The sequence below is a fragment of the Falco rusticolus genome, chromosome Z (assembly GCF_015220075.1).
Source record: "Falco rusticolus isolate bFalRus1 chromosome Z, bFalRus1.pri, whole genome shotgun sequence".
NCBI lineage: Eukaryota > Metazoa > Chordata > Aves > Falconiformes > Falconidae > Falco > Falco rusticolus.
Window position 1 is genome coordinate 55,167,453 of NC_051210.1, and position 27,799 is coordinate 55,195,251.

The following is a 27,799-nucleotide window of genomic DNA, read 5'->3' on the forward strand; positions in this document are numbered from 1 at the left end:
GCGGCAGGCGGGCCAATGGGGAGCCGCGCTCGCCGGAAGGGGCCGCAAAGCGCGGGCGCGGCGGCACGTGTGAGGCGAGCGGCAGGGGCGGCGGTACGCGGTAAGATATTGGGGCGGCGGGAGGGGGGGGTCTTACGCAGCACCCCAGCCTGGCGGCCCCCGCGCCCGGCTGCCGGCCGGCGGTATGCTGCGTCCTCCCGGCGCTGCCACGCGGCCTGGTCCTGGGATCTCTGGGGAGCGGGGCTGGGGCAGCGGCCGCCCAGGCCCAGTGAACCGCAGACTTGCCTGGTTGAGCCTCCGTGCAGATCGGCCTGTGAGCGACTTCTTCTCGCCCGCATCGCCCACCTAGGGACGGGCGGCCGCCACTGAGAAGGGTTTTACTCCGTCAAGTGCTTTAACCGGTGTAGAGGGAAGCACAAGTGGTCTTTTCCTCGTGTTGTTAGCAGTGAGCCGCGGTGGCTGTAATGCTGTCTCTTGCTCTGTTTGCAGTGTTGCCACAATGGAAACAAAAGGTAAAAAGAAGTTTGTGGGGAGGAGTGGAAAAGCATCTCGTGGAAAAGTGCCACACGGGAAAAGGAAATATAAAAAAGATAACGGTAAGAAGGCACAGGCTCCCTAGTAGGAGTCCAGCTGAGATGCTCTGGTTGTGCACAGGCATGCTTGCACTTCAGTTTTTATCTTGGTAAAATCAGGTCATGAAATGACTGGTTTGGTAGATGAGTGAAGAGAAGTGGATATTGTCTACTTGGATTTCAGTAAGGCTTTTCATAGTGTCTCCCATAAGATCCTCACAGAGGTTCTGATGAATTATGGCCTGGATGAACAGACAGTGAGGTGGATTGAAAGCAGGCTGAGTGGGTGAGCCCAGAGTGGTAATGAGTGGCACATAATCTAGTTGGGGCCAGTAACTAGTAGTGTACACCAGGAGTCAATCCTGGGTCCAGTCCTGTTCAATGGCATGATTGATGGTCTGGGTGATGGCGCAGAGTTTACTGATGACACAGACCTACAAAGAATGGCTGATGCACCAGAGGGTCATGGTGCCCTCCGGAGGGACCTCAACGGGCTGCAGAAATGGGCTGGCAGAAGTCTCAGGAAATTCACTGACATTTGAAGGGTGAAGTCCTCCACCTGGGGAGGAACAATCCAATGTGCCAGCACATAGTGGGATAAAACAGCTTTGCAGAAAAGGCTCTGAAGCTTCTGGTGATCACAAAGTTGAACATGAACCAGAAATGTGCCTTTGTGGCAAAGGCAGCTAATTGGATCCTGTGCTGCATTAGGAGGAGCACTGCCAGCAGGTTGAGGGAGGTGATCCTTGCCCTTTTCTCACCACTTGGTGAGGCCTCACGTGGAGTGCTGTGTGCAGTTCGGGGCTCCTCAGTACAAGAGACAAATGAACATACTGCAGAAAGCCCAGTGAAGGGCCATGAGCTTGAAGGGTCTGGAGCACCTCTGTTATGAGGAAAGGCTGAGAAAGCTGGGACAGTTCCTGAAGAAGGGAAGGCTGAGGGGGATTGTCTCCATGTATCTCCATGTATACAAATACTTGAAGGCCCTGTGTTTGTGTCTGTGTGTGTGTGCAAAGACAAGAGAGCCAGGCTCTTTCCAGTGGTTCACAGAGGACCAGAGGCAGTGGCCACAGACTGAAACACAGGGGGTTCATGATGTACATCAGGAAAGACTTGTTTGCTATGAGTGTGCCCAAGCCTTGGCACAGATTAGCCAGAGAGGCGGTGGGATCTCCTACTTTGGAGACAGTCAAAAGCCACCCAAAGACAGTCGTGGGCAAGCACCTTTGGGTGGCCCTGTATGTGAGCTGGGGTGATGGACCAGGTGACCTTCAGAGGTTCCTTGCAATCTCAGTCATTCTATGATTCTCTCTTGCTTTCAAAACTATACAGACTATATGATCAAACAAGCTGGAAAAAGTAAAGCTGAAATGCTTTCAATGGATTGTATTGCAAGCCCTTGGGAAGATACCTTTCAATGTTTGCTCTCTTCTGCTTAAAACAGATGATAACATTCTGACCATGAACTGTGAAAAGATGATTTGGGAATTTATGACTTTGATGTTGGGGGTGGTGAAATTCTCAATTTTGAATAACCCTTTTTATGCTGAGGCTGTTATGCTGCTGCCCAGAAAATAATGCCTGGACAAAACTTCTGTAGGGAAAACTGGGACACCCAGGGACTGCAATGAAAACACCAGCTTTGAGAAGCTTGTAAGGATTACTATTAAATGTATAATTGTGATTACAAAGTAGTTTAATTCTTGTTACAGTAGTAATTTGTTACTTTGAGGCAACATTATCTCTGTGATAGCATTTTAATTTCTGTTATGTCATTTAATAGATTCAGGTCTGCCAAAGAAATTCCTTAACAAAGGAGATGAGGAGAGAAAGCCTAAATCCATTTCCACGAAATTTGTGAAAGGACAGTTAAGACCTGGAAAAGCCGGTGTCAAACAATTCAAGAATGAACAGCTATCAGAAAAGCTTGTAAAGAAGAGGAAGCTCCAGGATGGTGAAGAGGGAGGTGAGCAGATTTTAAAGCCTGGAGATCAGTGGAAACCAGGTTTTGGGAAACACGTTCACCTAAGTCTTCCTCTTTCCCTCTGCCTTGTTATTATCTTTCCAAATTGGCTGAATTACTCCAAGTTTTACTTCATGTTTAATCTTTGCTGTGGAAAAATTTACTTCACCTGATTAAGCTGGAGGCCAAAGTTCTCAGGATCAGCAGCTATGAATTTTCTTGGAAGTCAGAAGGAAAGATGCAGTAGCAAATTTAAATAATTGATATGCCATCATAAAGCTGTGATTATTTTAATGACAGTGTTAAGTGGCTAGCTGGCTGTCTTCACCAAATTTGAAAAATACAGTTTTTCATGGACCGCTTTAGAAATCTAGTCATCTGTCCTAGAAGTACTGGCTATTAAATCTGGAACACAAGAAGTCATGAAACAAAGTTGATGATCTTTTATACTATTTTTTCCTGTGGTCCAAACTATCTAGTCACTTTTTTTTTCTTTTAAAAAGATACGATTGGTGTTATTGCTGCTTTTTGCATTTTGCAGCTTATTTTTGTGTTTATACTGAGAGGGTAAATAACTGTCTGCTTTTAGGACTATTTAAATAGATTTCTTTTTTAACTTTGTTTCTGGTATATGGGAACTTTATGTTGTTCCTTCCTCTGCTGTGAAGCAAAGCTCTACAATTAAACGGTGTAAAATGAGAAGTGGAATCTTACGTGAGGGATTTTGAAGTTCAGAAAAATGCTAGTTGTTTGAAGGACAGTAGAAGGTGTTGAGTATTTTATTGTTGCTGCTGTTGCATGTTTGCAGGATTACTTTACGTGGTATGTGCACTACATGTCTGGAAATCTAATAGAAATAGAATATTCATATTGAGCTGCTTTCAAAAAAACAAACCCACAAACAAACCTTTAAATGTTGGTTATAAGAGTAATTGAAAGCTGCTGTGTATTGCACAGTGGCATTGCTCTCGCAGCAAAGTAATACTGGTTTTGCTTGTTGGCGTTACTTGAGGAGAGTGATAATGTCAACAGTATACTCTGTAAAAAGAGAGCATGAAGTGCATGCTGCTGAATACAAACAGGTGGTGCTTTAGGGTGTGGAAATTTAATGCTGGGTCTTTAATGCCCTGTGTAAAAATAATAATTGGCGTGACTTACTTCTGTGAAACTATGTAATAGAAGATGATGGGTTTTGTCAAGGTATGGATAAAACTAAAATCAAATACTTCAGGTTTTTCCATAAGTCATTAGAATTAACTGTAACAGAGTTTGTTGTGTGGCAGTGTATTGCTGTTGCATACTAAAATCCCATACTTAAGGAATTTGACTAATTTTTTTCCTTTCTCTGAGATTTCAGATAAGTATCTTTGAGTTAGGGCTCTTCTTTTGAGAGAGGGAAAAGGTATGTATGAGTATAGGATGAAGTAAAAATCGAGGATTGCCTGGGGCAGTCATAGGCTGCTAGTTGCATTGCAGACAAAGCTCCTGAATTGTTAGCAGTTCAGAGCTGCCACAGTTCATACTGGTAAAGGATTCCATTGCTGCTCTTTTATTCACTGTAGAAAATGTATTTATTTTGTCTTTTGGGTCAGTTTCTAAGAAGCCAAAATGGAATGACTTCAAAAAGCAAAGGAAGGAGTTAAAACAAACCAGACAACTTAATGATAAAAGCAATTATGACATAATTGTAAAATCAAAGCAAATATGGGAAAGCGTGAGAAGGTAATGATTTTTTTTTTTCTTTCATTCAGTTGGCTTTAAGTCGTAAGCTGCAAGAAGACACTTCTTCTCCTTTTGTAATTATGTGAAACTATATTTCCACAGTGAAATTCCGTGGGTGAATGTTAACATGGCATGCAACAGATGGTTCAAGCAGAGTGTGGTGACCCATGGTGCTATAAATGTCTGGATTTAGCTTACTTATATTTTAGGCTAAAATTTCTGAGTAAATGCCTCAAGATTCAAAAAATGAATCAACTCCTGAAGCACAGAGTATGTACTGATTCAGCCTGATCTTGCAGTAGAATCACTGCATGCGTTTTTTGTGGAGGTTTGTATCCTCTCGCTGGGCAGGTGTAATTCCAGAACTGAGGCCCCACACAGAATCACACAATAGTTTGGGTTGGAAGGGACCTTAAAGATCATCTAGTTCCAACCCCTCTGCCATAGGCAAGGACGCCTTCCACTAGACCAGGTTGCCTAAAGCCACATTTACTTGCTCCAAGTGTCTGTGCTTTGCAGTTTTATTTCTAAGACTTTTACAGACCTTTGGATCTGTAAGTAACTCTGGTTGCAGATTTGAGTTTGTTCTTTTTAATAATCCTGTTACTTAGAAAAGTAATTTTAAAGTGTGGAAATCTGGCTTGGTTTCTAGAAACTGGAACTGCTTATTGACATCTATCTACAGGTTTAAGGAATGACAATGTAAATTTCGGTTAGCAGGAGCTAACAATTTTTTTTTGTAATGTCTTGCTTCTTTAAATATACAAGTTAATCATACTACAAAACCCCTGCTTCCTCAGATAAGATTGTGGGTTGTTTTTTTGCTTGTAGGAAGAAATGTGATAAAGAGAAGCGAGGAAAGCTAATGGATGAGCTACAGACGCTTCTTCATGGAAAAATTAAAAGTGTAAGAAAAACTAATGCCATAGTGCACAAATTCACAAAAGCTTCTTTAAAGAATGGCAAAATATAAATGAACTTTTAATAATACAGTACTAACCTGTTGTTCCAAAAGCTACAGGGATTTATTATTTTTTTTTTAACTGAGTGAAAAAAGAACAGAAACAGAGTTGAAAGGCTGCATTTGGCATCTGGATTTCAGGACAGTAGTCCTGGGGTGCTTTGTCTATCAAGCTGGCTATAATAAGGCCATCTGTTTTGCAAAGCAGCTTCAGTCAGTGAAATTCTGTGTTAACTGAAGTGCAAAACCAGCCATTCAGGAGTTATGATTAATTAAAATTGTTGCTTTGCAGCTTTCTTTCAGAGAACTTAGTCTTTCCATTTAAGTATCAGGAGATTGTTTAGTATAGTTAATTCTTGAAATACATAAATTTGCAGAGAAATACAGGTTGGATTTTAAAGTGGTTCTTGGTATTCCATGCTGAAGTGGAACTGTATTGTCACCCTCACTCTGAAATTACAAAGAATGTGACAGAAAATGAAGTACCATTTCATCGTTCTCTTTCAGTATTAAAACTTTGGTGTATATCCTTGATTGTCAGCAACTGCAAATATTGTCTATATTTTGTTTGATAGAGTGCTTAAAGGAGTAAAAAACCTTAAACCTGTATCTGAGAGCAAGTGCATCGAAATAAATTCGGTACATAATGCCATTTGAATAGCCTAGGATAATGAAATATCTCTGTCCTGTAGCTGGCATTTGCACATGATTCAACTCGAGTGATCCAGTGCTTTATTCAGTATGGTAATGAGAAGCAAAGGCAAGAGACATTCGAAGAACTGAAAGGTACTTTCTTCCCATTTACGTTTTACCTATGTGCTTCTGTTTTGTTCTTAGACACATTTAAACAAGCCATATTATTTTCTCTTGAATATAAAGGCATCTTGTTTTGTAGAGTTAATATATGAAAAATCAAACCAGCTGAATATTTTTTTCCCTTCTAGATAGCCTAGTAGAGTTGAGCAAGTCAAAATATTCCAGAAATATTGTGAAGAAGTTTCTTATGTATGGGTGAGTATGAAGTGAATTTGTTTAGCTGTGTTGCATTGTTCCATTTCCAGTGTGAATACTGCTCTTTATCTATAGCACATTGGTCATGAATAACAAAATGTGGATGGAAAACATGTTTATGATAGTGATGAGACAGGAGAGCGTGTGGCATTGCTAACAGCCATTTTTCTTTTGCAAAAAAGTAAACCTAAAACTACATATCGAGGAAAACATGCCAAAAAAGCTCAAATATATGCTCAAAGTTTATCTTTGCCTTATACAAAAAACTGGCTTTTAAGAATTTTCTCTGCTTAGTGTTTCAGGAAGGCATCCTTTATTCTTTAGGATTTATCCACTGGTTTCTTTCCCTCAAAGTGCCTTATGATTTCTCCAGATTCCTGGATTTATTGCTGTATAAATGCCATAAGGCTTGTCCAGATGCGTATATTTCCTCATTTCTAAGTTAAAACTTACTGCCTAAATGTACCTCCAAAACTAAAACTATTGATAGGTCAGCTTATCCGTGAAGTTTTAACTCTTGCTATCTATCTTTCCCTGTGAAACAGGACAAAACCACAAGTTGCAGAAATAATAAGAAGTTTTAAAGGCCATGTGAAAAAAATGCTCCGTCATGCTGAAGCATCTGCTGTAGTGGAATATGCATATAATGACAAAGCCATTCTGGAGCAGAGACACATGCTGACAGAAGAACTATATGGTAACACTTTCCAGGTTTACAAGGTGATGTTTCAATACTTTCTAGTCTAAGGTGTTCTTGCATCTAAGGTATTGTGTTAGTAATACCTTACTTACGTTAACTACTATTTCTTTTCATTAAATTTCTTTGTCAGCTGTCCAAACGTGGTCTAGCTTTGCACGCTTAAACGTTATGACTACTTGCATGTTTGTATTCTAGATTAAGTTGTTGTGTTTTTTTCAGTTTGAACTGTGTAAAATACATTATGTTAATGTATGAGCTTGCCGTGCTCGTCAAAGACAGTCTAATACATAATTCAGTTACTGTAGTATCATAGTGTCCAGCCTTGAAGTGATCATTCTTGCTGGGATAAAATTTAGGCTTGATTCCTTGTTAATACTGTAGATGGCTTTCATGTCATAACTGCCCTGTGTCTCATCAGAACTGAGTGTGAGCAGAATGTGCCTGTTAATTTTTGCTTTGTTTTCTTTTCTCATGGAGACTACAGGACTTGAGTTCAAACTCTCTTGAAACCATTTAGGTGTAGATGCTCACCAGGCAGTGGGTACCTTTTTAAAAAGTACAACCTCCTTTCTTTTGACTGACTGGTTTTCCTTCTTTCTTGCTGACATGGAAACTTGGTTTCTTTTTCAGGCACAAATAAAATTATTTACTACAAAGCACAAATCTGTTTTATGCAATTATTAATTATACTAGAGTAACTTTTGCACCTTGGTGTACAAAGAGGCATGCTTTTTTGCAAGATTTCTGTTAAAATTGTGCAAGAAAATAACAGCTTATTTTTGAACTATGTTGCTGTTTTTTTCTCTACAGGTTATTAAAAGTTTTAGTAAAGCATTTTACAACACTAATAGAAAGGTGTGTTTGTGGGCTGTAATTTTTACACAGAGTAAAATAGCTTCTGAAATAAAATACATTGTTGGCTTCCATTGTTCTAGCATTCTTGGCATGAGTGCTTCAAGTAGTCTTACATTGCAGTGTCTTAAAGTTTCAAAAAGGTCGCTTTTGCTTCTGCCTCCAACTGTCCACCCTCCCCCTTCCAGCAGGGATGGTTAGAAATACATTTCTTCTAATTTTCTATCTAGTCAGACTATTCTTCTAATAACAGATTCTTTTACAAGAGTTGCTAGTGTAACTGTTTAGTGGAGGTATCAGGAAGAACTTCAGTATTTAAAGCCTATGGTATGTATTCCTCCTCTCTACTCTTCTTGAACTGGGATTTCCTGGCCTTGGTTAATTTCTCAGTTCATTGCTTGTTGCGGTGTTGCTTTGACACGTGCATGCCACCCTGCAGGATTTCTGCTTAGCTCAGGATTCCCTTAACACAATGCCCATTTTCTGTGTTTTACCTTGTATCTGACAGTGTTATGAACCACTGACCATAATGGGCAAAAACAGTTCAGACCACAGAAACAGCTTTTGTTTGCTAATATTTGCTGAATATTGTTTGTAGAAACAAGTATACAGCTAAAGTAGATAAGCTTTTTATTTTTAAAATTGTAAAAACTGCTAGTTTTGCAGAAAATTATTTTGTTTGTGGTGGTGTTCACAAATTTTGATTGAAAATGGACTAAAGATTACAATTTTTTATGAACACTGATACCTACTGTGAATAATTAAACCTCTGATTGTGCATTCATTTCAGACACCAGTTATCCCAACACTGGATAAAGTGGTAGACGCTCACCCTGAAAAGAGAGAGGCCATCTTGGATGAAATGAAACAGATTCTTACCCCAATGGCACAAAAGTAAGGACAAAAATTGATTTAAACTGTAACCATCTATCATGAAGTATTTTGTTTGTGACTGGCAGACAGTGATATTGATACACTTCTAAGCTGTAACATTGCGGTGTTGTCTAGTAAGTAAGTAAGTATGGTTTTGTCTGAACTATCATAATGAATATCTTACCTTAATTTTGAACTCCACTTCTATAAACTAAAGTGTCCCCTACTCCAGTCAAGCAATCAGTAGAAATCCAACAGTGTGGGGTGCTTCCATAATGCATTATTGGATAAGCTTCGCCAGTGGTCTTTAGGAGAAGATGTTTTGCTAGGTTTTAGAATGTCTTAAGTTTTGGTAGAATCTTCCACATAGTGTAAATGCTAAACATCTAATCCAGAATGACTGTGTGTTTTCTGCAAACCTCATGGCCTAACTTTTTAAAATATAAATGACGTATTGCTTGCTGATGTTAAAGCCATTACTTGTGGGGAATGTTTTTCTTATTTTCTTCTTCCCCCCAAATACAGAGAGGCTGTGATAAAGCACTCACTGGTGCATAAAGTGTTTTTGGACTTTTTCACTTATGCTCTTCCAAAACAAAGATCTGTAAGTATGTTTTGTTTTGGTTTTGTTGTCTTTTGCCTTCCAGTGAAATGTTTTTAATCTTGTCTGGACAGAAATATACATCATGCATTTATAGACATTTACATCTGGCAATTCCAGGTAAATGCTGGGAATTAGTATTGTAGGGAGATTAACAGTCACAGTGAACTTTCACACTAAAGCTAAAGTGTTCGTGATACTTGAATTTAAAAAAAAAAAAAAGTCTAATGGAATTACTTTGATGTTTCCTGTCTCCATGCTAAAAATGGTCCTTCTTAGTAGCTGGGTAATAATCAAAGCCGGATACGTTGCTTTCAGTAGTTTAGCTTTCCAGTGTGTAGATTCTTAACTGCTTCTAGCCATTGTCCAAAAAACTCTTGACCAAACGGATTGCGCCCTTCTGTCAGCAGCCAAAACTTTGCCTTCTGCCACTTCCTGAACCAGGCATACAGCTTGTATCTTTATGTCTGTATTAAATTCCAGTTCTAAGCTTATCCCAGCCATTCTTCCAAAAACTAGTCCTAAATCCTTCTGTGTGATTTGATGTTGTATAAAGTAGTGTCCTACTTGACTTCACTTGTCTTCAGGTTCTGTCTATCAGCCTCACGCTGGTTCTGCAGTTCACCACCACCTTAGTCCAGGCTAGATGGAGCCTTCTAGACTTTCTGGCTCTTACCTACTTCTGCTGGACTGGACTCCTGAACTCTTCTTTGTTACTGTTAACAAACGCAAAGCTAATGGTAGTGAGGTGGCCTATTCTGAGTCCAGATATTATATAATTAAGCATTCCTGTGCATGGTTTCATGTAATGCTTTGTCAGAGAATGCTTCTGGAGTCACTGTCTTGTGTGGATCAGGGGAGTAAGGGCGTATTTTCCTCCTTGCTTGGCTTTTTGTGTAGACATGATAGCATGTGGGTATTTTCTTTGGGGTTTGGAAACTCCTTTTGTAGATCTTTTCCTGCCTGTGCATGTAGCTAGCAACGTCATTCATGTTGTGGCTGAGCAGTTTCTAAACAAATGGTAAAATTCTTGGAACCTTTGATTAAGGAGTGAGAAGAAGCCTAGTGATGGAGGGGGAGATAGGTGGGAACTTCATGTTAAAGAAATCTATCAGATAGTAACTGGAGTAGTATGTAGTAACCTTGGGAGGTTTTTTAATTTGGTTTTGAGTTTGGGGTTGGGTTTTTGGGTGTGTGTGGGGTTTTTTGGCTGACGGTGTTACTTGTCAGGTGGCTTCAGAACCTCATGCCTTTGATAGGAAGACTAATTTTTGGCTGATTCTTGTCGTACCTGATTTATAACATCACCTGGTGCTTAAATGACCTTTTATTTCTTTCGGCTGTCTGGCTAATACCACATAATGTATAAAAAAATTGCATAGTTTTTCTTCCTAAATGGATGGTTATCTTTGTCTCCTTTAATTTCTGTCTCTGTTCTAAGCACCCTTCCTTGAATTTTCTGTACTAGGACAACTGATAAGCTTCAATACGCTTCCGATTTCATAGGGATGAATATGATGAACAGTGTAGTTTGGAAGGGAGGCAACTTAGGTCATTTACAGTCTTTAGGACTCCTTTTGAGACCATTTTTCATAGGTCAAGACAGTGAGAGTGGTTCTGTAGAGACACTGATCCTCTTTACAATGTTGTGAGCAGGCAAAAAATCCTTTCATGCCCTCACCCACCCAACCAAAAGAGACTTCTCAGGTCTCTTTTGCCTTTTTATTTTACTACCTTTTCTTCCCCAGGAAATGATAGAAGCTATCAGAGAAGCTGTCATCTACCTGGCACACACTCATGATGGAGCCCGAGTAGCAATGCACTGCTTATGGCATGGTACTCCCAAGGTACTGTTTGGTTTTTTGTCTGCCCAGTCCTCTTTAATAGTAGTCTGGTCTGAGACACTTGAATATGATTGCCCACATGGGTTCTTCTACCAGTACACATTTTGATGCAGTTAAGTATTTGAGAGCAAAGTTAAAAAGTGGCCCCACTTATTGGCAAATAGAAACAGTAGTTTTTTGTGAATCACATGCTTTGATTAGAACTTCTGTAGTGGAAGCATTCCTTTTATTTTTAGCAGAGTTCTTGGAGATGACACACAGAGCTTTTCTGGTTTTCATTCATTCATCCTGTAGATGTCTTAATGCAAATGAAATCAGCAGTAGGGAGGGAACAATGAAGAAGTCATAATGTGGAACACAGTTTAGCTTTAGAATGCCAAAACTTAGAAACTGTAATAGAAACTGTGTTCTAGTTTCTTCTGCTGGTACAGTGTCCTGTATCCTATTCAAGTGTAATATGCTGTCATCTCTTGTAAATACTGCAGTGGCTCTGGTCTTCTTCTGTATTAAAAAAAAAAGGCAACTTATGAAAATAGTCTGGTTAAAGAGTACAGAAAAAAAAAGAAATTACTGGGATATAGGGGTAATAATGGGTCTAAAGAAGACAGCAGTGATTGCAAGGGCCCAAAGTATAAGCACTGAGGAAACTTCCTGCTAAAAAAGTCCTGCTAGTAAAGGAGGTCTGCAGTAGGTTAAGTCCTTGCTACTTTAAAGTTTCAGGCCTTGTTGAATAAGTTTCTTTTCAAATGAAGGGTTGAAGTGCATTTTTTTTGTTGTTTTCAAGTTGCCCTTTTTGGCATCTCCCATTGGTGAACTGGACTTGTAAATATATCACAGAATCTCCTTGGGAGTTAAGTCTTTCACAGTTCAGGTTTAACTCATCACACTTTTTAGATGTTGACTAATAGTACAAATGCAAGACTTCGGTCAGTAGCCTTTGCCTTATTAAGTAAATTAAAGGTTATCTTTTTGCAGGTGTAAATATCCATTTAGTTACTTAGAGTCACTGGCATTGTAGGCTCATTCAAGTTTCTTGTTTCCTTTTGGACAGGACCGAAAAGTCATTGTGAAAACTATGAAGACATATATTGAAAAAATAGCAATGGTGAGTGTTCATTAACCATTTATTTCATAGTCTCTGAAATACAAGTGATTTGGTAGAGGCTAGTTGGAATGTGCTTCAGTACTGGAAACAACTGTGTGATCTTTATACAACTAGGTTTAAAGTAGTGATGATACATTAGTATGAAGTGTGTTGAATTTTACAGAATACTCAGAGGCATACTGAGAAGCTTCATTGTGGGCACTAAATGTAGTATTCTTTAAAGTAGCAGAGTTATTTATAAGTCTTAAATATTTTTTTCACAGTTTTTTTGTTTGAGTCCAACTTTATATTGCATCTACGTATGGCTTGGTTAATTCTCCTTGATTGGGAGTAAAAGAACATATATACAGAAGAGGGTTAAGAATTGAGGTGTTGGGAGTGTCATTGGAATATACATGAATATGCATTTCTTTTAAGATGCTCAATAATTTTAAGTTGGGAAGCTTCAAAATGAACTAATGCTGAAGTGACATGCAATGGAAGAAGTCTGTATTTAAGTTTTTTCTGAGTAACATGTATGGAGACTGCAGCACCAGTAGTGTTTAACAGTTGCAACCAGATTTCGTAGTGGTAGGCAAAACTGCAACTGTGAGGAAAAGCGCCTTGAACTTCTTGCCTTCCTGGCTGCTGGATCATTCTGTCTACCAATAGTTGATGTGGTCTCCAAACTTGATCGCACAACCCTGAGCATGCAGCCTCAATATATGTGTGTATATGTATAAATTCTGTACTCATATACTCTATAAAACATACACAGAAATAGAAATGTAAAAGGAGGAGTTAAAAATAACCAGTTATTTTTATATGTGGATTATCTTGTGCATCCCACTTTGGAGGCCACTGGTCTAAGTAGTGTTTCTCTCCGTCATTTTCTAGTACCAGAATAAATGAGTTGTTAATTTTATAAAAAACATATTATATAGAAATATGAGACGGTGTGTAAATAATAGCTAAAAGAACACAGGAGCACTGAAAGTCTGGCTACACTTTGACGTAGGGTCTCGCTGACATGAAAGTGGATTGGGTTGTGCCCCTTTGAGTATGCTAGAGACTTGCTCTCCAGCAATGCAGTAGAGACTGTATGGCTCATTGTAGACATATGATCTCCAGTAATACGGGATGTGATTTATCTCAATTTTAAGAAAATGCACCATAGTAGTAAAGTCTCTGTGTAGTGTTCCTGTAAGGCAAATCTTATGATTTCAAATGATGATTACACAATCGGGTTAGGTTAATAGCTTGGATGTGATAAAGCAGTATATTAATTTGTAATGGCAGATCAACTTAATCTACCTTTGTTTTAACAACATGCTTCTCTTAACAAGCCTTGCTTTCAGGGAGAGCCTAAATATTGGGCTTGTCTCATTCTGTGGCAGTACACAGAATTTGCTTGTGGTTCATGTTCTGTCATGTTCAAGACAAATTCTCAGAAATGTTGATTCTAAGTCAGTATATTCATAGAACTTGACTACACGTGGTTTCTGATGTCTCATCTTTTCAGGGTGAATTTTCTCATCTGGTATTGCTGGCAGCATTTGATTGCATCGATGACACTAAACTTGTGAAACAGTTAATTATATCAGTAAGTAATTAATTTTTTCCTAAAATAGCATACTAAATAGTGTCAATGTGTTTGTCAGTGTATAGGAGGGTGAGAGTAGGTATCCATCTGCTTTTTTCAAACTATTTAATTCCTTTTCACCTTCTCTATGTCATTATCTTTGTGAATCATGGTTATTTTTTTCTTTTCATAGAAGACCTCAGCATTTTCATATGTTCTCTTTAAGTTTTTTTGATTAGTTTTTGAGTTAGATTCAGTGCTTGCTGAAAATTCTCCTTTTTGTACCTGTTCATTCTGGCTAATGGGTGACTGGAATCTCTTTAAAGTCAATGCCTTTGTTGTAGTAGTTTGAGGTCTGTTAGTATTTCAAGAGATCAAATTAGTAGAAAACTTTAGAACAAAGATACAGTCTTCTCCATTTTACAGACAAACCTACAACATCAGGAAGGTCCATGCCTAGAACGTCCTCATTGTGCAGACTTATTATTGTAAAAAAGGTTGTTTAGCACATTTTAGTTTTTTGTTTGTTTGGGGTTTTTTTGCAGAAGTAGCATCTTGCAAAAGGATACTTCAAGATAAACTGTAGTAAACTTTCAGGAATATGGCAACAGGCCTGAATATAGTATACCGTGACAAATGAGAAAAAGTACTTGGAGACTTTTGGTTGGATGCTGAAACCATTAACTCACATTAATTCTCAAAACTTGACATTTTTTACTTAATATGTTGATAATGAAATGACAACTAACTTTCTGGATAAAATCAATGTAATATTTCTAATGGATACAGATAGACATCTGAAACATGACAGCACTCTTAGCTGTTTTGCTTCACCTACATGGAATTGCAGAATGAACAGTAAAGACAGTGTGATCTAGTCTGCATCTGCTTACTTTTGGACCGCCTTGTTTCCCTATCTTCCTTCCAAAAGTTATTTAATGGGGTTTCATAAAGTGTTTATACTTAACATTCTTTACATGCAAATTTTATCACTTCTAAGATGTTTTAATCTGCAAATTACTGTAAAGTTAATATTTTCACACTGCTAAAGGAGACTTTGTGCAAGCAGGATAATTAACATGGATAGATAGGTTGCAATGTGCTTGTGGTACTCCCGCTATAGCTTTTAGGACTCTGATTGGTTGAGATGCAGCAATAGGCAGGTGATGATGAGGCTTGCTTTAAAAGATATGAGCAGTTCTTCGACTGAGCAACTTTGTGTAGTGGGGAATTGGGTTTTTGTACCCTAGCGTGGAGATCTGGCCCAAAGTCTGTGCCTTCCTGGTGGATGTGGACAAATGAAAGCATCCGTCCGGCTTTTGTTTGTTACTTGGATATGTTAGCTGTAATCACAGCTGGGTTTTGTTTCCAGAGTCTAGTCTGCAATGTAAGAATTTCTAGGCAAGTTCCAAGCAAATAAGCCCTGACAGATAGAGCTGTTTTGGTGCAAGATCACTGAGGCGTTCCTGTACTGTATTAAAAGCACTGTGCTTTCTGGAGAGTTTATTAGTTCAGATACTGTGTTTGGCTTTAGTAGAGCTTCCAAGCTGACATTTAATTCTTGAATCATCTATATTTTTCCACCATCTGAGATCAGAGATAATGGAGTGTTTACTGTTTCGTCATTCTACCACATCAATCTGTACAGAAAAGTAAAGGAGAATAAGGGGGAGTGGCCTTCACACATAGAGATTTGCCCATCTGGGTTTTTGTGAGGTCAGGAATGGGGAAAGGATGTCAGGGGAAAGGAAAAAAAAAAGATAAGATTAAAACCTACTCTTCAGATGGTGAATGGAAACTTGTAGCAGAGGATGAGGTGGAAGCATCTAGAAGTCAAGCACTGAAGCACACTGTAGAAGAATCCAACCCTCAAAATTATCTTAAAGAGCAGGCAGACTTCTAAAACACCTTATACCAATTATTCTGTCCATATTAAAATTTAGCTTAAGGAATGTATGAAAAATAAAGATTTGGGTGTGGGAGAAAAAGCAGTGTTTGGGCAAGTCTGGTTTTGGGGGTTTTTTTGGTTGGTAAATTGGGATTATTTTTTTTTTGGTAGTATTCTAAAACTGATCACTTAATGTGGATTGACAGAATGGCAGGGAATTTGTAGGTAAGGGAGAGTTTCAAGCTCTTTAAGTCCTTCGAGGAAATTCTTTCCTTATCATCATCTCTCAGCTCCATGGAGTCTTAATCCAGGACCAAAGAATATGTATGGTGCTTTAAACCTTCATATGTGACTGGAACTGTAGGTTGTGAGCTTGGTGTGTGTCAGGATTCAGACGGATTTTTAGCAGGAATTCCCTGTCTTTAATGAGGAGTGCAAGGAGGCAGTGCTACGGAGATGTTACCACAAGAGACAGCATACCTGTTCTGTTGGGAGTTTCTCCTGGGACTTTCTCACAGTTCTGGCACTGAAAGTGACTAAATTCTGTAATTCATCAGAATCATGAAATCAGTGAGGGAAATACACTTTTGGAAGATTTAAAGAAAAATGTGTCTATTACCTTTTATACAAAATGGCCGTGTTACAGGTTAATTTTGAAATGCAGGGATTTTTGTGTTTTTGTACTAAACTAAATATTTTCTTTACCTGTTTTAAATTTTAAAATATTTTAGCACCTTTGTCACAGATTTGATGAATGAACACTGCACACCTAAATCAGAATGTACATGCTGAGAAGGCAGAATGTGGTTTTGGTTTGATTTTTTTTCTTCAAAGAAGACTTTTTGGGGGTTTTTTTCCCCTCCATGCCTGGAGTGTGAAGGTTATAGTAATAGATTTTTATTCATATTCATAGTGACAGTGCTGCATGAAACTGATGTTCATCTTGGGTTTACCAAAACTCATTTTCACCTAGGTTTAAGCAACTTTTTTTAAATAAGAATGTTGTCTTACCATTTCCTGCCAGCTTCCAACCACCTTTCTCTGTTTCTCTTGCCCTCAAAGACAGACAGACAGGTGCCACGTTAATAAAGAGTGACATTGTTTTAAATTGTTCTATTTATCTTGTTCTGCTTGTTTGTGGAGGGACTTTTGTGGTGGAAAAAAGGGTTTTTAAGGGCTGTGGCCTGCAAAATGTGCTGGAATTGCTTAGAGCTCTCTATGGCCCTCCTTTGCTTTGATAATCATAAATTTTATATGTATATTAAAAGTTGCCAGGAATGGATTATCAGAATGGTCAACAGTATCTGAATGGTACTCAGGATTCTCCAGGGATACCTGGAGCTTGTATAAAATGCATGGTGCTGTATGAAAAGGCATTTGCTGGGAGGCGGACAAAAATTTGAGTACAAGCAAATGGGATAATACAGGTGTTTCCATCTGAATATAGCAGGGTGCTTCTATAAGCAGGAAAACTCCCCTGCACATTAATGGATTTATTCTTCAGCCATATTAGTGCACAGGTGTATGAGGTGCCCACTCTGTAGATTACAAAGTGGTTACTCCTAGCCAGTGACTAACCTCTGGGTTTTCTGTTAATGCTCAAATTAACTGCAAATAATACTCCTAGCAGAAGTCAGCTTTATTCTATTATTGAAACTTAATTTTTCTTGGTTAATATTCTGTGATCAGTTTAAGATGGACTTTTCCTTCCCATGGACTGTCATTGCTGTCTAGGCACTTAGGTACACTCCCTTGAAAGTCAGCATGGTATCAACATTTACTCTTAGGTGATGTATTTATAGTATTTTCTAATCAGTGACATTGATGCATGTGGTGAACACATTTTTGTTCACCACAAAATAGGAAAATATTTTTTTGTTTCTCTCGCTTCTCCAAATTTTCATTCTGATTAGAGATTTTTTATTTAATGTTGCATGCAGGTATGAATATTTATAGTATGTAGCTTTTCTTTCCTAAGATTTGTATTTGAATGGTGATCAGTAGTTATTGATGGCTCAAAACTATTCCTTTATTAATGTTTTGTTGCTGTTTGTTTACTTCTACAGGAAATAAATGCTGCTTTGCCCAATATAATAAACAACAAATATGGGAAGAAGGTCTTGTTGTACTTGTTAAGTCCTAGAGACCCTGCACATTTTGTTCCAGAAATCATCACACTTCTGCAGCAGGGAGATGGAAATGCCTATAGGTAACTCACATATGAAGGTTAAGTTGTTTTCCTTAGAGTCTAGAAGAGTTCATGCAACTTCTTGTCATGATAGATATATTATGAAAAAAAGCTGAAATTAAAACTGAAGTAATGTAAATGTAATTTAAATAATACATAAGTATTATTAGCTGTGTTAATCTGTAGTCCGTATTTTTGCTTTTTTGGTTTAAAGTTTCTATACTGGTGATCAGCAGTTTACCCACTTTGTAAAGGGCCAGATTGGATGTGGTGTTTGTTTAAACTCATGTATCAAATTTGGCGAAAAAGAAGATTTTTAATATACTATATTGCTGTCTTGAGTTGCATAATAGTGTATCTCAAATTCTAGCAATAACCATGGAAGTCATTAATTTGAATTCAGTGAAATTGTATTGACATTTATGCTTATCATCTTTCCAAGGAGGACCAATTATAAATTATTAGTGAGCTGTTTAAGAAATGCGTCTCAGTAGTTGAGATAACAGAATGAATAGAAAATAAACAGAGGTTAAATTACTGTTAAAAAAACTGAGGTTTACTGGCAATCAGCTTTACACGCTATACATGCACTCCATGTGTTCTTAAAATCTGTGTGCAACATGTGTTTAATTATGTGTGAAACTGAGGGAAGAATAATGCTTTATTTTGATCTTCCAGTAATTTATAGCTGTCTCAAGTAGTGTATATGTTCTGAATTTCTTGTTGCTTGATGTGCATACAGAGCAAGCCTTCCTACAGTAATGTGCTGTCTCTTCCATCAGTAAGAAGAATACTGAACTCCGCCGCCGTGAACTTCTGGAAGCTATTTCCTCACCTTTGCTAGAATATTTGCAAGAACATACCCAAGAAGTAGTGACAGACAAAGCTACCTTTGTCTTGGTTGCTGACATCTTAAGAACAGCTCTTGGTGACATCCAGCCGGCACTAGATGCAATTGCTAGTTTAGCAGCAGAGGAGCTGGTTCCAGGCGGCTGTGATGGGCAGGTAATGTAACAGAGGACAATGTGCTGAGACCTTGCAGAGCATTTGCTTATTTTATGTTACGAAAATGAAGTCTGCTTCTTTTTTCCTTTATGTAAGACATCAACATACTGCCCTGAGAGCGCTCATATATTAGATGTGATCTCTGTTTTCTGACATTTTCCTTTCATGGTTTATTATTGTTGCATCTTGAATTGTAGAGCAAGATACTCGTGATTTTGAATCTTCAGAACTGCTTTAAACGCTTTGTGTGAAGGTAGCTGACAGTCGTGTTACACAGTCTTTTAATGTTACCACAATGCAATCAAACAGTTACAAATTTTTTTATAGTTCATTTAGCTGTTTACACTGAGAGTGATTGGGTCTCTTAGCTTTCAGGTATGCTTATCTCCATGCCAGGAAAGATCTTAGATAGTAGCTGTTTATCTTCACAGTATGACCTTCTCTTCAAAGTGTGCCCCTCCCCTATTTTGGTAAGCTCAGTCGGATATATGTCTGTCGACTAGAAAACAAAAGATGCTGTGTGTGTATACTATATTTTAGATGCACTCCAGATTTTTGTAGTAGTGCTAAATTTGCTCTGTCTTTCCCCTTCTTTAAGACAGACAGTTTACAGAATTTTACATGAACTACTCGTTTTCTGTGATTTTTTCTGTGAACCATACTGAAGTGAATTTTCAAGGCTGTGAAAATGTGGAAGGTCTGCAAGTTCTTGTAGAAACAGCTAGACAAGAGAATTCTGCTCAGTAATGAAGCATGAAGCCCTTGGAGGAGTGGATGAAACATTGGTTGATATGGTTTATATTACTGAAAGTCAGTTGTTACAGGGAAGGTGGTAAAAAATAAACTGGTCAGTTTAAGTATTCAGATACTTGCATCAAACTTGGTGATATTTGCATAGGTGATGACTAAATGGATCCATATGAAGTGATATCCAAGGGCAGAAACAGGAATGTTTATGGACTGATATGTAACTAACTGCATTTTGAAACATCATCATTAAATAATTTCATTTTGGTTTGATTTGTTTTCTCTCCTTAAAGCTTCACATTGCAGAGCATCCAGCAGGCCATCTAGTTCTGAAATGGTTAATAGAGCAAGATGAAAAAATGAGAGAGTGTGGAAAAGAAGGTATGCAGCTCTATTTATTTATTTATTTATCAATTTATGACCTCAGAGTGATTGGTTATCTGACCTAAAATGAGATTGCTGCATTTATACTAATATATGGAAAATTTAACATACCCTCTTAAGATTAGTGCTTCTGTCTTTTTGCTGTTGTGAGCTGTTACAAGAACAGAATGCCAAAGATACGTTTGCTTTTTCTGCAATGAAAGTACTTGCTTGGTTTTTTTCTCAGGGATTCAGCATGTATTTGGGACATAGTTCATTTCTCTGCTTAGGATATCTTGATAGCTTTGCTAAATCACACAGCAATTTTAAGGCTAATACAAAAAGTGAAGTCTTAACAGGAAGATGTGTTTCACTAGGGCTTGTGAGCCAAACTGTAGTCTTTACTGTGTTCATTAGTGCTGCTGGGTTAATGCTTTATAACTGTTATTGCGATAATTCATGTACAAAAATAGGACAACTTTGCCATTTCATATACCAGGCAGAGATTGGGCACAGATGTTCACATCTTAATTTAGCTTTTAAACGTATTTTATTACATAATTGTAAAATCTTGTTGCATGAGTCACCCTGTCCTAAATAGAGATTACTTTTTCTCGTACAAAAACCTCAAAAAAACGAAAGGAGGTGGGGGTGGCATAGTATAATCTGGAGGGAACTTCTCTGTGTGTAGGGGGATTTTTTCATTGTAAAATTACCAGGCCTTGTTAAACACTTTTATTATTTTTTCTTAAAACACTCAAGTATCGACAGTTTCTTTTAAAAAATAAGTTTGTTGGGCTTTGTTAAACATTTCTGAAAGGAGGCTGTTACGCTGCTGAAGTGGGTGATTAAAAGTGTGCAAAGGGGAAGCTTAAGAGTATCTTCCAGAGACCAGCCTAATTGAGATGATGATAGCTGTCTGGATTTATTTCTACTAACATTGTGCAATTCCCATTTTAAATATAAGCTGTTCTCTTTGGTTTCTTTGTTTTCCTCCAAAGAGTGCATCATTCAGAATCATTGCTCTGAGATTATGGAATTGGAATTAAAAAAGAACTAAATTGTTATTGTGTAGGAAACAAGTTGAATAAAAACTGACCTGTTCTTTAGATGGAATAGTGACAGTGAAAAATAGCTTCAGTGTTTGTTTGGAGGTGGGGTGGATTTTTTGGGGGTTACTTACTGATAAGTTTGCTCAGCATACAAGCTGTAAGAGCAATTTCCCTGAAGTTCAGATTCAGCTGGGGACTTGAGGTCAGCCTAGGTTCTTCCTTTTGCCAATGCATTTAGTGTAATGAATCTGCAAGCCAACTTGGGCTTTCAAAGCTAGTGGGGAAAGAGAGCCCTGTAGCATCAGAACAGCTGAAAGAAACAAGGTTCCTAGTGGTTTTCATGCATCACTAAAGGATTATCTCTGAAGTTTGATGTAACTTCTGTTTCTTCAAGTGCAAACTTGAAGTGCAACTCTTCAGTTGTAGAGTCAGATGTTTAAAAACAGCATTTTTCAGCAGGTGTGTGTATGTATTAGTATATTGTATATAATTACCTCTTGTGATGTTGTCATTCTTAACAAGTTCATTCCTTGGAGTGGTTGCCGCCTTTAAGACATGAATAGCCTCTGACACCCTTTTAAAAAAGATACAGCAAGTTTGACTGCTTTATACTAGTGAACTGTCACACAGTGCAGCTGTTGTCTAACTAAATTCAAGCAATAGTTGGAAGTCGTCAAATGTGTATAAAGGTATTCATTGCATTGAATAGTTATTTTGAGAGCAAAAATTTGTGAATACTTGGTGGCTAAAAGCTTTGATTCAATCACAACTGCAGAGAATTTTTAACAGGCTTCTTTGTATGAAGTTACTGTCTAATTTTTTTCTTACCACTATCTTTCCCACATTTTACAGTTTGCTTTGGAAGAACGTTGGTGGAACGTGTTGGTATTGAGAATATGAAGACCTGGGCAGGAGTAAATCGAGGTGCCATTATTCTTTGTTGGTATGTAAGGCACATGGCTATTTCTGATTAGGTTCCAGTGTTAATTTCTTGAAGAGCTAAGAGAATATCCATTGAAATTTCTACCAGCAAAGTGCCATGTTTTGCTCTATGTGTACTGTCTTTCATGCCACTGGTAAGTCTGTGATGGAATTAGGGTACTGGGAAAACTCAAACCAGGGTTTGTATGTGTTGTTCCTTGAGCTCAAGCTTTTGTGGTACTAGGAAGCAGTTGGAAATGTTGGATTTAATGTTGGAAAATCTTAGGATTAAAAATCAAACTTATTTTTAAAATTGTCTACTGTGTCTTGTTTTACAAGCACAAAATTCTCTGAAGGGCAGTCCACAAAGAGCTACATTAAAATATTAACTCTGAAAAATATCTGTGATGACTGGTGGAGACATGTAAGAATCCAGATTATTGTTTTGTTAGGTTGTTTTTTGGTTTTCTATTTTTGGTGGGTTTTTTTGAAACTTGCTGCTTTGTGTTGATTCCTTAATTATGGAGCCTAAGCATGTCTCATACTGAAGTAAGAAAGTATTTGGAATAAACTGTACAAAAGAATAGACTGCAGATATTTATGATGAGCCAACTGGCTAACTTTGAAGCAGTGAACCATTCAACTATTGAGATCAAGAAGACCTCATAGAATTTGGACTAACATTAACATTTTGTTTTGTCAAATAAGAACAGCTGTTAATCACCACTGTTTTCACTTTGTAACTACCTCTCAGTGTCAGGTCATAGAAACCCAAGGTTTTGTCTGTAGCCCAGAGCGTGTGTTCTGGAACTATTGGGTCAGCATTGCCCTGCTGACTCCTCATAAAGGCTTACACTGAGCCAAAATCAACAAACAGTTCAAAGAGACAACATGATTATGAAAAACAAAAACCTCTTTTCCCGTTTTTTCTGCCCCCCTTCTCCCTCTCCTAAAGTTACTTTCAACTCCTTGCTGTTCACTTTCCATCTGTGCTCATTATGACTTTAGTGAGGCTACTTTGACATTCATGCTGTTTTGCAAGGTGAATCAAAAGCTGTTTTCACTAATAGAATGTCTGTTAGTTAATCTGAATTTAATTCTAGCTTTGTTTAGTCGTTATCATTCAGGGCACTAGCGAGAAGAATTGGTAGTTGAAATCCAGATACAAAACAAGTTTACACAACATCGTAATAGCCTTACGGAGCTGGCTGTTAAGATTGTTCAGCTACTAAAATAATAAAACTTTTCTTTGCCTCTCATAACAGGCCTTTAGAATTCAATAAATGCATCTAATGCCTTTAAGTTATCTGATCCTGTGCACAGATGTGCAGTAGAGATTTGTTACAAAGGCTTGTTCACTGACAGTGTATTAATGGTTGGACTTTTTTCCCCCTAACTCAAGGCTGAGATTCATGTAACATGTGGTGTTGCTGGTTTATGCACTAAGTGATTTTGATTGTCCAAATAAGGTTGTAAAGTAAATTAGTGGAATTTTTTCCATGTATAACACTTAACTGTTTGGCTGTCACCATGACAACAGTCTCTTAATAGGTTTTGAAGGCTTACAGAAGAAAACAGGAAACTAGTAATTGCGTATTAGCAAAAACCAGCACGGGAGTGTTGTATTTTATGGAAAAATCTGTGAGGAATGTCGGTCTTTCCCTCTCTCTGCTATTACTCGTGGCACTACAGGGTAGGACTTAAGCAAGTGTGCTTTGTTACCAAGCAGAGGAGCTTATCTCCCAGATTGGCAGTTGAACAATTTTCACCAATACTGAAATTCACATAACAGGGAAGAGAGATAAAAGTATGGGGGAGAATTGTTTATTTGTTTACTGGAATTTTGTTTTTATATTTCTGGTTTGGTTTTTTTTTTTAAATTTTCATTAAAGCTGAATCATTTGTAGTTTGAGCTTCTCTTGACGACTCTTTAGGCATAATGCCCTTTTGTTTAGGCAGCTGGGAACACACAACGATAACCAGCTGCTTTTGTTCCATTTCGTGTGACACCTGCTTACCTCGCTAATGTGGTAATTGATCTCATCTTTGTTAAACTGTGTACATTGAAATTGAGAGGTTACCTAAATCATACAGCACTAATGAATTTAATCTGGTATAGATAACAACAGCATTATTGTTTTTTTTACATAAAGTGCAGAGCTTTAAAGAATCTTCTTATTCAAAAAAATACTCAGATACAACTTTGTCATAAAGGAGCTCATATTCCTCAGACAGAGGTAATTTTCAGATGCTGCCAGTTCTCCCTGAAGCTGTGATTGATTTTTGTTTTGTTGTTGGCTTTTGGGAGCCATCTGTGACTTATGTGCAGATCTGAAACTCAGAATTACCCAGTCATTTAATTTGAAGAGTTTTGGCCTTCTAGTCATTTAAGCTTATTCAGCAGTTACAAGGAGTTCATTCTGTATGCTTGATGGCTTAGTTATCTGGTATCCTCTGGACCCTTTCCTTTCATTTCCCTACTTGCTTTTAATTTGATTTTTATTAAAAAAATATGGGGCCTGGTTCTGACATAATACAAGTGTGAAGAGTCCTAAGGTAATGAGAAGGCTCTTTGGGACATTACAATCAGCTTAGTTTAAATAAAGTGTTTAAGTACTTGAATGTCATGGATGCTGGTCTGTTTACATTTCTGTATTTACCTCTCAGTATTTTTGAATTTGTCAGTGATGTATTACATCAGGGTAGAAAATGGATAAAAACATACTTCACCAAATGACTTACTGATTTCCATATTTGTGTAACCTGTAAAATTTATATTTTATACCCCCAAAATACCTAGGTGCCTGCTTACCAGATCTTAGAAAACCCCAGCCCTGTGTGTTGATCTTTTGGCTATATTATCAGACATACATGTGTCTTATGTTAAAAAGACTGTGTCTTGAAAGATCACAATGTCTTGAAAGAACTCGTGTGGATGTCAAGAGTTTGAAAGCAGCTTTGCGTGTATAGCTGTTGGCAGATTCGATTCACTTTTAGAAATACAGAAGCTCAGTCCCCAGAGTGGCTTGTTACTTTGTATGCTTTTTGTCCCTGGTGGTGAACCATGTGAAATCTCTCCGTATTAAGTACCATTGTCTTTTGTCAGTACTCTTCTTGCCATTTTCAGGGGTACCTGACTCACAGAGAAGCTGAATAGGATCACCCTCACTGTGTTGATTTCAGTTTTAAAGAAGGCCTCTTGATTAAACAGTACTGTCATAGCTGAAAGTGTAGCAGAAGTTGCTGCTAGAAGATGTTAGACACAAATAAATAGAGGAATAAAGTAGCTGAAAACAGTGGTGTTGTCATATGGGTATCCCATGCTTTACTGCCTACAGCGTTTGCCATCCTGCATGGGATTTGGAGTCCTAAGGAGACGAAATTTAAATCTCACCTTAAGCTACATTAATTCCTTTAAGAAGTAGGCTAGAAAAAAGCTTTTAGGTAACTGCAAATGTGGGAGCTATTCAGAAGAATTGCAGGGGTTGTAAAGAATTGCAGTATCATGCAGCCAGCTTGGTACCAGTATGTGGATGTTATAGTTTGTTTCCAATTTTAGTATATTTCTAGACCAGTATAATTTATAATTTGGTTCTGGATTGTACAAATTGGCTATAGAAACTAGTAAGTTTTTTAGGTGGGGTGCACTCATCATTTCAGAGTAGCAAGTTAGCTGTGATATTATCTTTACTGATTTTGTATTAGAATCCCAAGAACATATGACTGTTGCCTGAAGGAAGGGGAGAAGGGCAGTCACTGCCTAGGTTGATCTGTATAGTGCAGATGCTTTTGCTTTTCTAATAGTATTTTACAGCTTACAATGAATTTCCGTGTTTCTGAGGAAGAAAAGCTATCTGGGAAAGCTGGTTCATTTTCCAAAAGTAATGTCTAAAAAAGAACAAAACTGGTAAGGCTCTGTAGTCCTGCACTAAAAACATGGAAGTACAATAGTGAAAGTACTTGGTGTGTATTAGATGTACTTCACTGCATCCAGTTTTAGGACCCCTGTTAAAAGAAAGGTATCCACAACTGGAGTGACTTTAATTGAAGGGAGACCAGCCTAGTTGTGGGCTGGATCCCTTGACCTGGGAGGACAGGCCATGGGACCAGGGCTGGTTCAGCTAGGCGAAGGCATGGCTTTGCAGGCACTCAACAGCATCCCTGGCACTGATGGGAGGGGATGAAGGAGAGCTGGGCACTGAACAGCACCCCTGGTGCCAGCAGGAGGGGATGAAGGAGAGCTCACCTCTTCAGAGCAGTGCATAGGTGGCTGAAGGGTGAGAGGCACCTGGCACTGGTGTTTCAAGCCTGGACTGCCCTGAGCAGTCTGGTCAAACCCAGTGTTTGAGCCTGCTTTGAGTAGGGATCTGCAGTTTCTTCCAGTCTGATTTATCTTGTGTTGGTTGTGTTCTCACTTGGTGTATCATGCTTTCTGGAAAGTTTACAACTTTCTCTAATAGGAGGTATCAGAATCTGCCCTAACTATATTCTTCTAAACAGTTACTGTTTCTTTACATGGACAGCTTCTTTTCTATGACTTACATGCTAACCTTTTGACATCCTTGGGTTTTTTCCTGTTTCTTGTAGCCTTCTCCGGAGCAGTGATCAGAAAGTGGCAAATACAGTCAAAAAAGGACTGCAAAAACTTGTCCCGAAGTTGAAGCTAAATAAAAATGTAAAAGGAATAGAAGCATTACTGGAGAAATTGACTTCCTAGTGTAAATGAAGATAAAAAGACAGTTTACATCAGTGCAACCAACTGAGAGTTGGTAAGATTTTGCACCATGGTTGTTTTAAGAAGCAGTGTATGCATTTGTAAATTAAATAATTTCTAAAACAACTTGTCTGTTGTACGTATTCTGTTGTGTGCAGTAAGTGGTTGTTCTCAGAGACTGAGATCTCAAGAAGATTTAAGAGGTAGTGGAAACCTATGAACATGTAATCAAGAAGTTAAATCTTTCCTGATAACATGATCAAAAATGTTTTGAGTCTGGTTAAAATTTGCATTTATGTTGTCATAGTTACCGTAGAAACTGAGGCATCTGTTCTGGAGATACTGTGTGCTGGCAAATATACTTGTTCCTAATGCTCTTCCTTCCTGGTTTCCTCAAAAAACAAAGCAGAAAAACAATTTGAGTCCAATTCTTACCTTGTTGAAGGAGTGATGGAGACTCTCATCCTTCAATAACTTAGAAAAATTGAATAAAAATATTATCGAACTTTTTCAAATAAGGTCCTGAAGGAGAGGCTGACCATTTTACTGGACCATGGATGTGGGTTTTTTTTTTTAGTGTCCTCGCTGTAATAGGGAAGTGCTGAATTTACTTCTGCATGATATCAAATAACCATCCTATTGATTGGTACTGTACCCTATTTTCATCTAGAAGAATCAAGCTAATATTACTTTGTTATTTTAAGCAAAGAAAAAAACCAAACCCAAAACTTTATTTGTAAGGCATTCATACAACATCCTGGTGGTGTTTAATGCCATGTTGATAGACTGATTCAATAGAGACCAAATTAATTAAAACTCAACTGCATGAGTCACTATTTACTGTTGCTTAGCCTGATATGATATGGCCTCATTTTCAAGAGCAGATAGCTATTCTCCTAAGGTACAGATTCCTTAACATAATGTACAATGCAACGAATTGGAAGTTACCAGTGGTCACATAAACTGGCTTAAGTTTCTGTATTTTATGTATTTCAAAGCAGTCTCCGAAATTACTGAGTTTATTGTCAGAGGTTATGATGATCCACAACTAGTGCTACAGTCCGTCAGGAGCTGCAGAGCTTAGCGCCTGTGAAAAAAATCAGATTACTTGGTTTGAGACTCGGAGTTGCCTGCTTAGCATGAGGTAAAATACTCT

At 38.1% G+C, this 27,799-nt stretch overlaps 1 protein-coding gene across 2 annotated transcripts; it reads left to right on the forward strand.

The window, feature by feature from the left end:
- PUM3 (pumilio RNA binding family member 3) lies at positions 1–26,769 on the forward strand. 2 transcript variants are annotated; one of them, XM_037373594.1, is made up of 18 exons: positions 1–100; positions 490–596; positions 2,353–2,538; positions 4,128–4,257; positions 5,089–5,164; positions 5,911–6,004; positions 6,163–6,229; positions 6,775–6,949; positions 8,572–8,675; positions 9,180–9,258; positions 11,004–11,102; positions 12,151–12,204; positions 13,706–13,786; positions 17,720–17,862; positions 18,624–18,846; positions 19,887–19,974; positions 21,861–21,951; positions 26,517–26,769. In XM_037373594.1, the coding sequence occupies exons 2-18, from the start codon at positions 500–502 to the stop codon at positions 26,644–26,646; spliced, it is 1,917 nt and encodes a 638-aa protein (XP_037229491.1). In that variant the 5' UTR covers positions 1–100; positions 490–499; the 3' UTR covers positions 26,647–26,769. The 2 variants fall into 2 exon arrangements, with proteins under 2 accessions (XP_037229491.1, XP_037229492.1); XM_037373595.1 differs by having other exon boundaries at positions 2,356–2,538.
- The last annotated feature ends 1,030 nt before the right edge of the window (positions 26,770–27,799 follow it).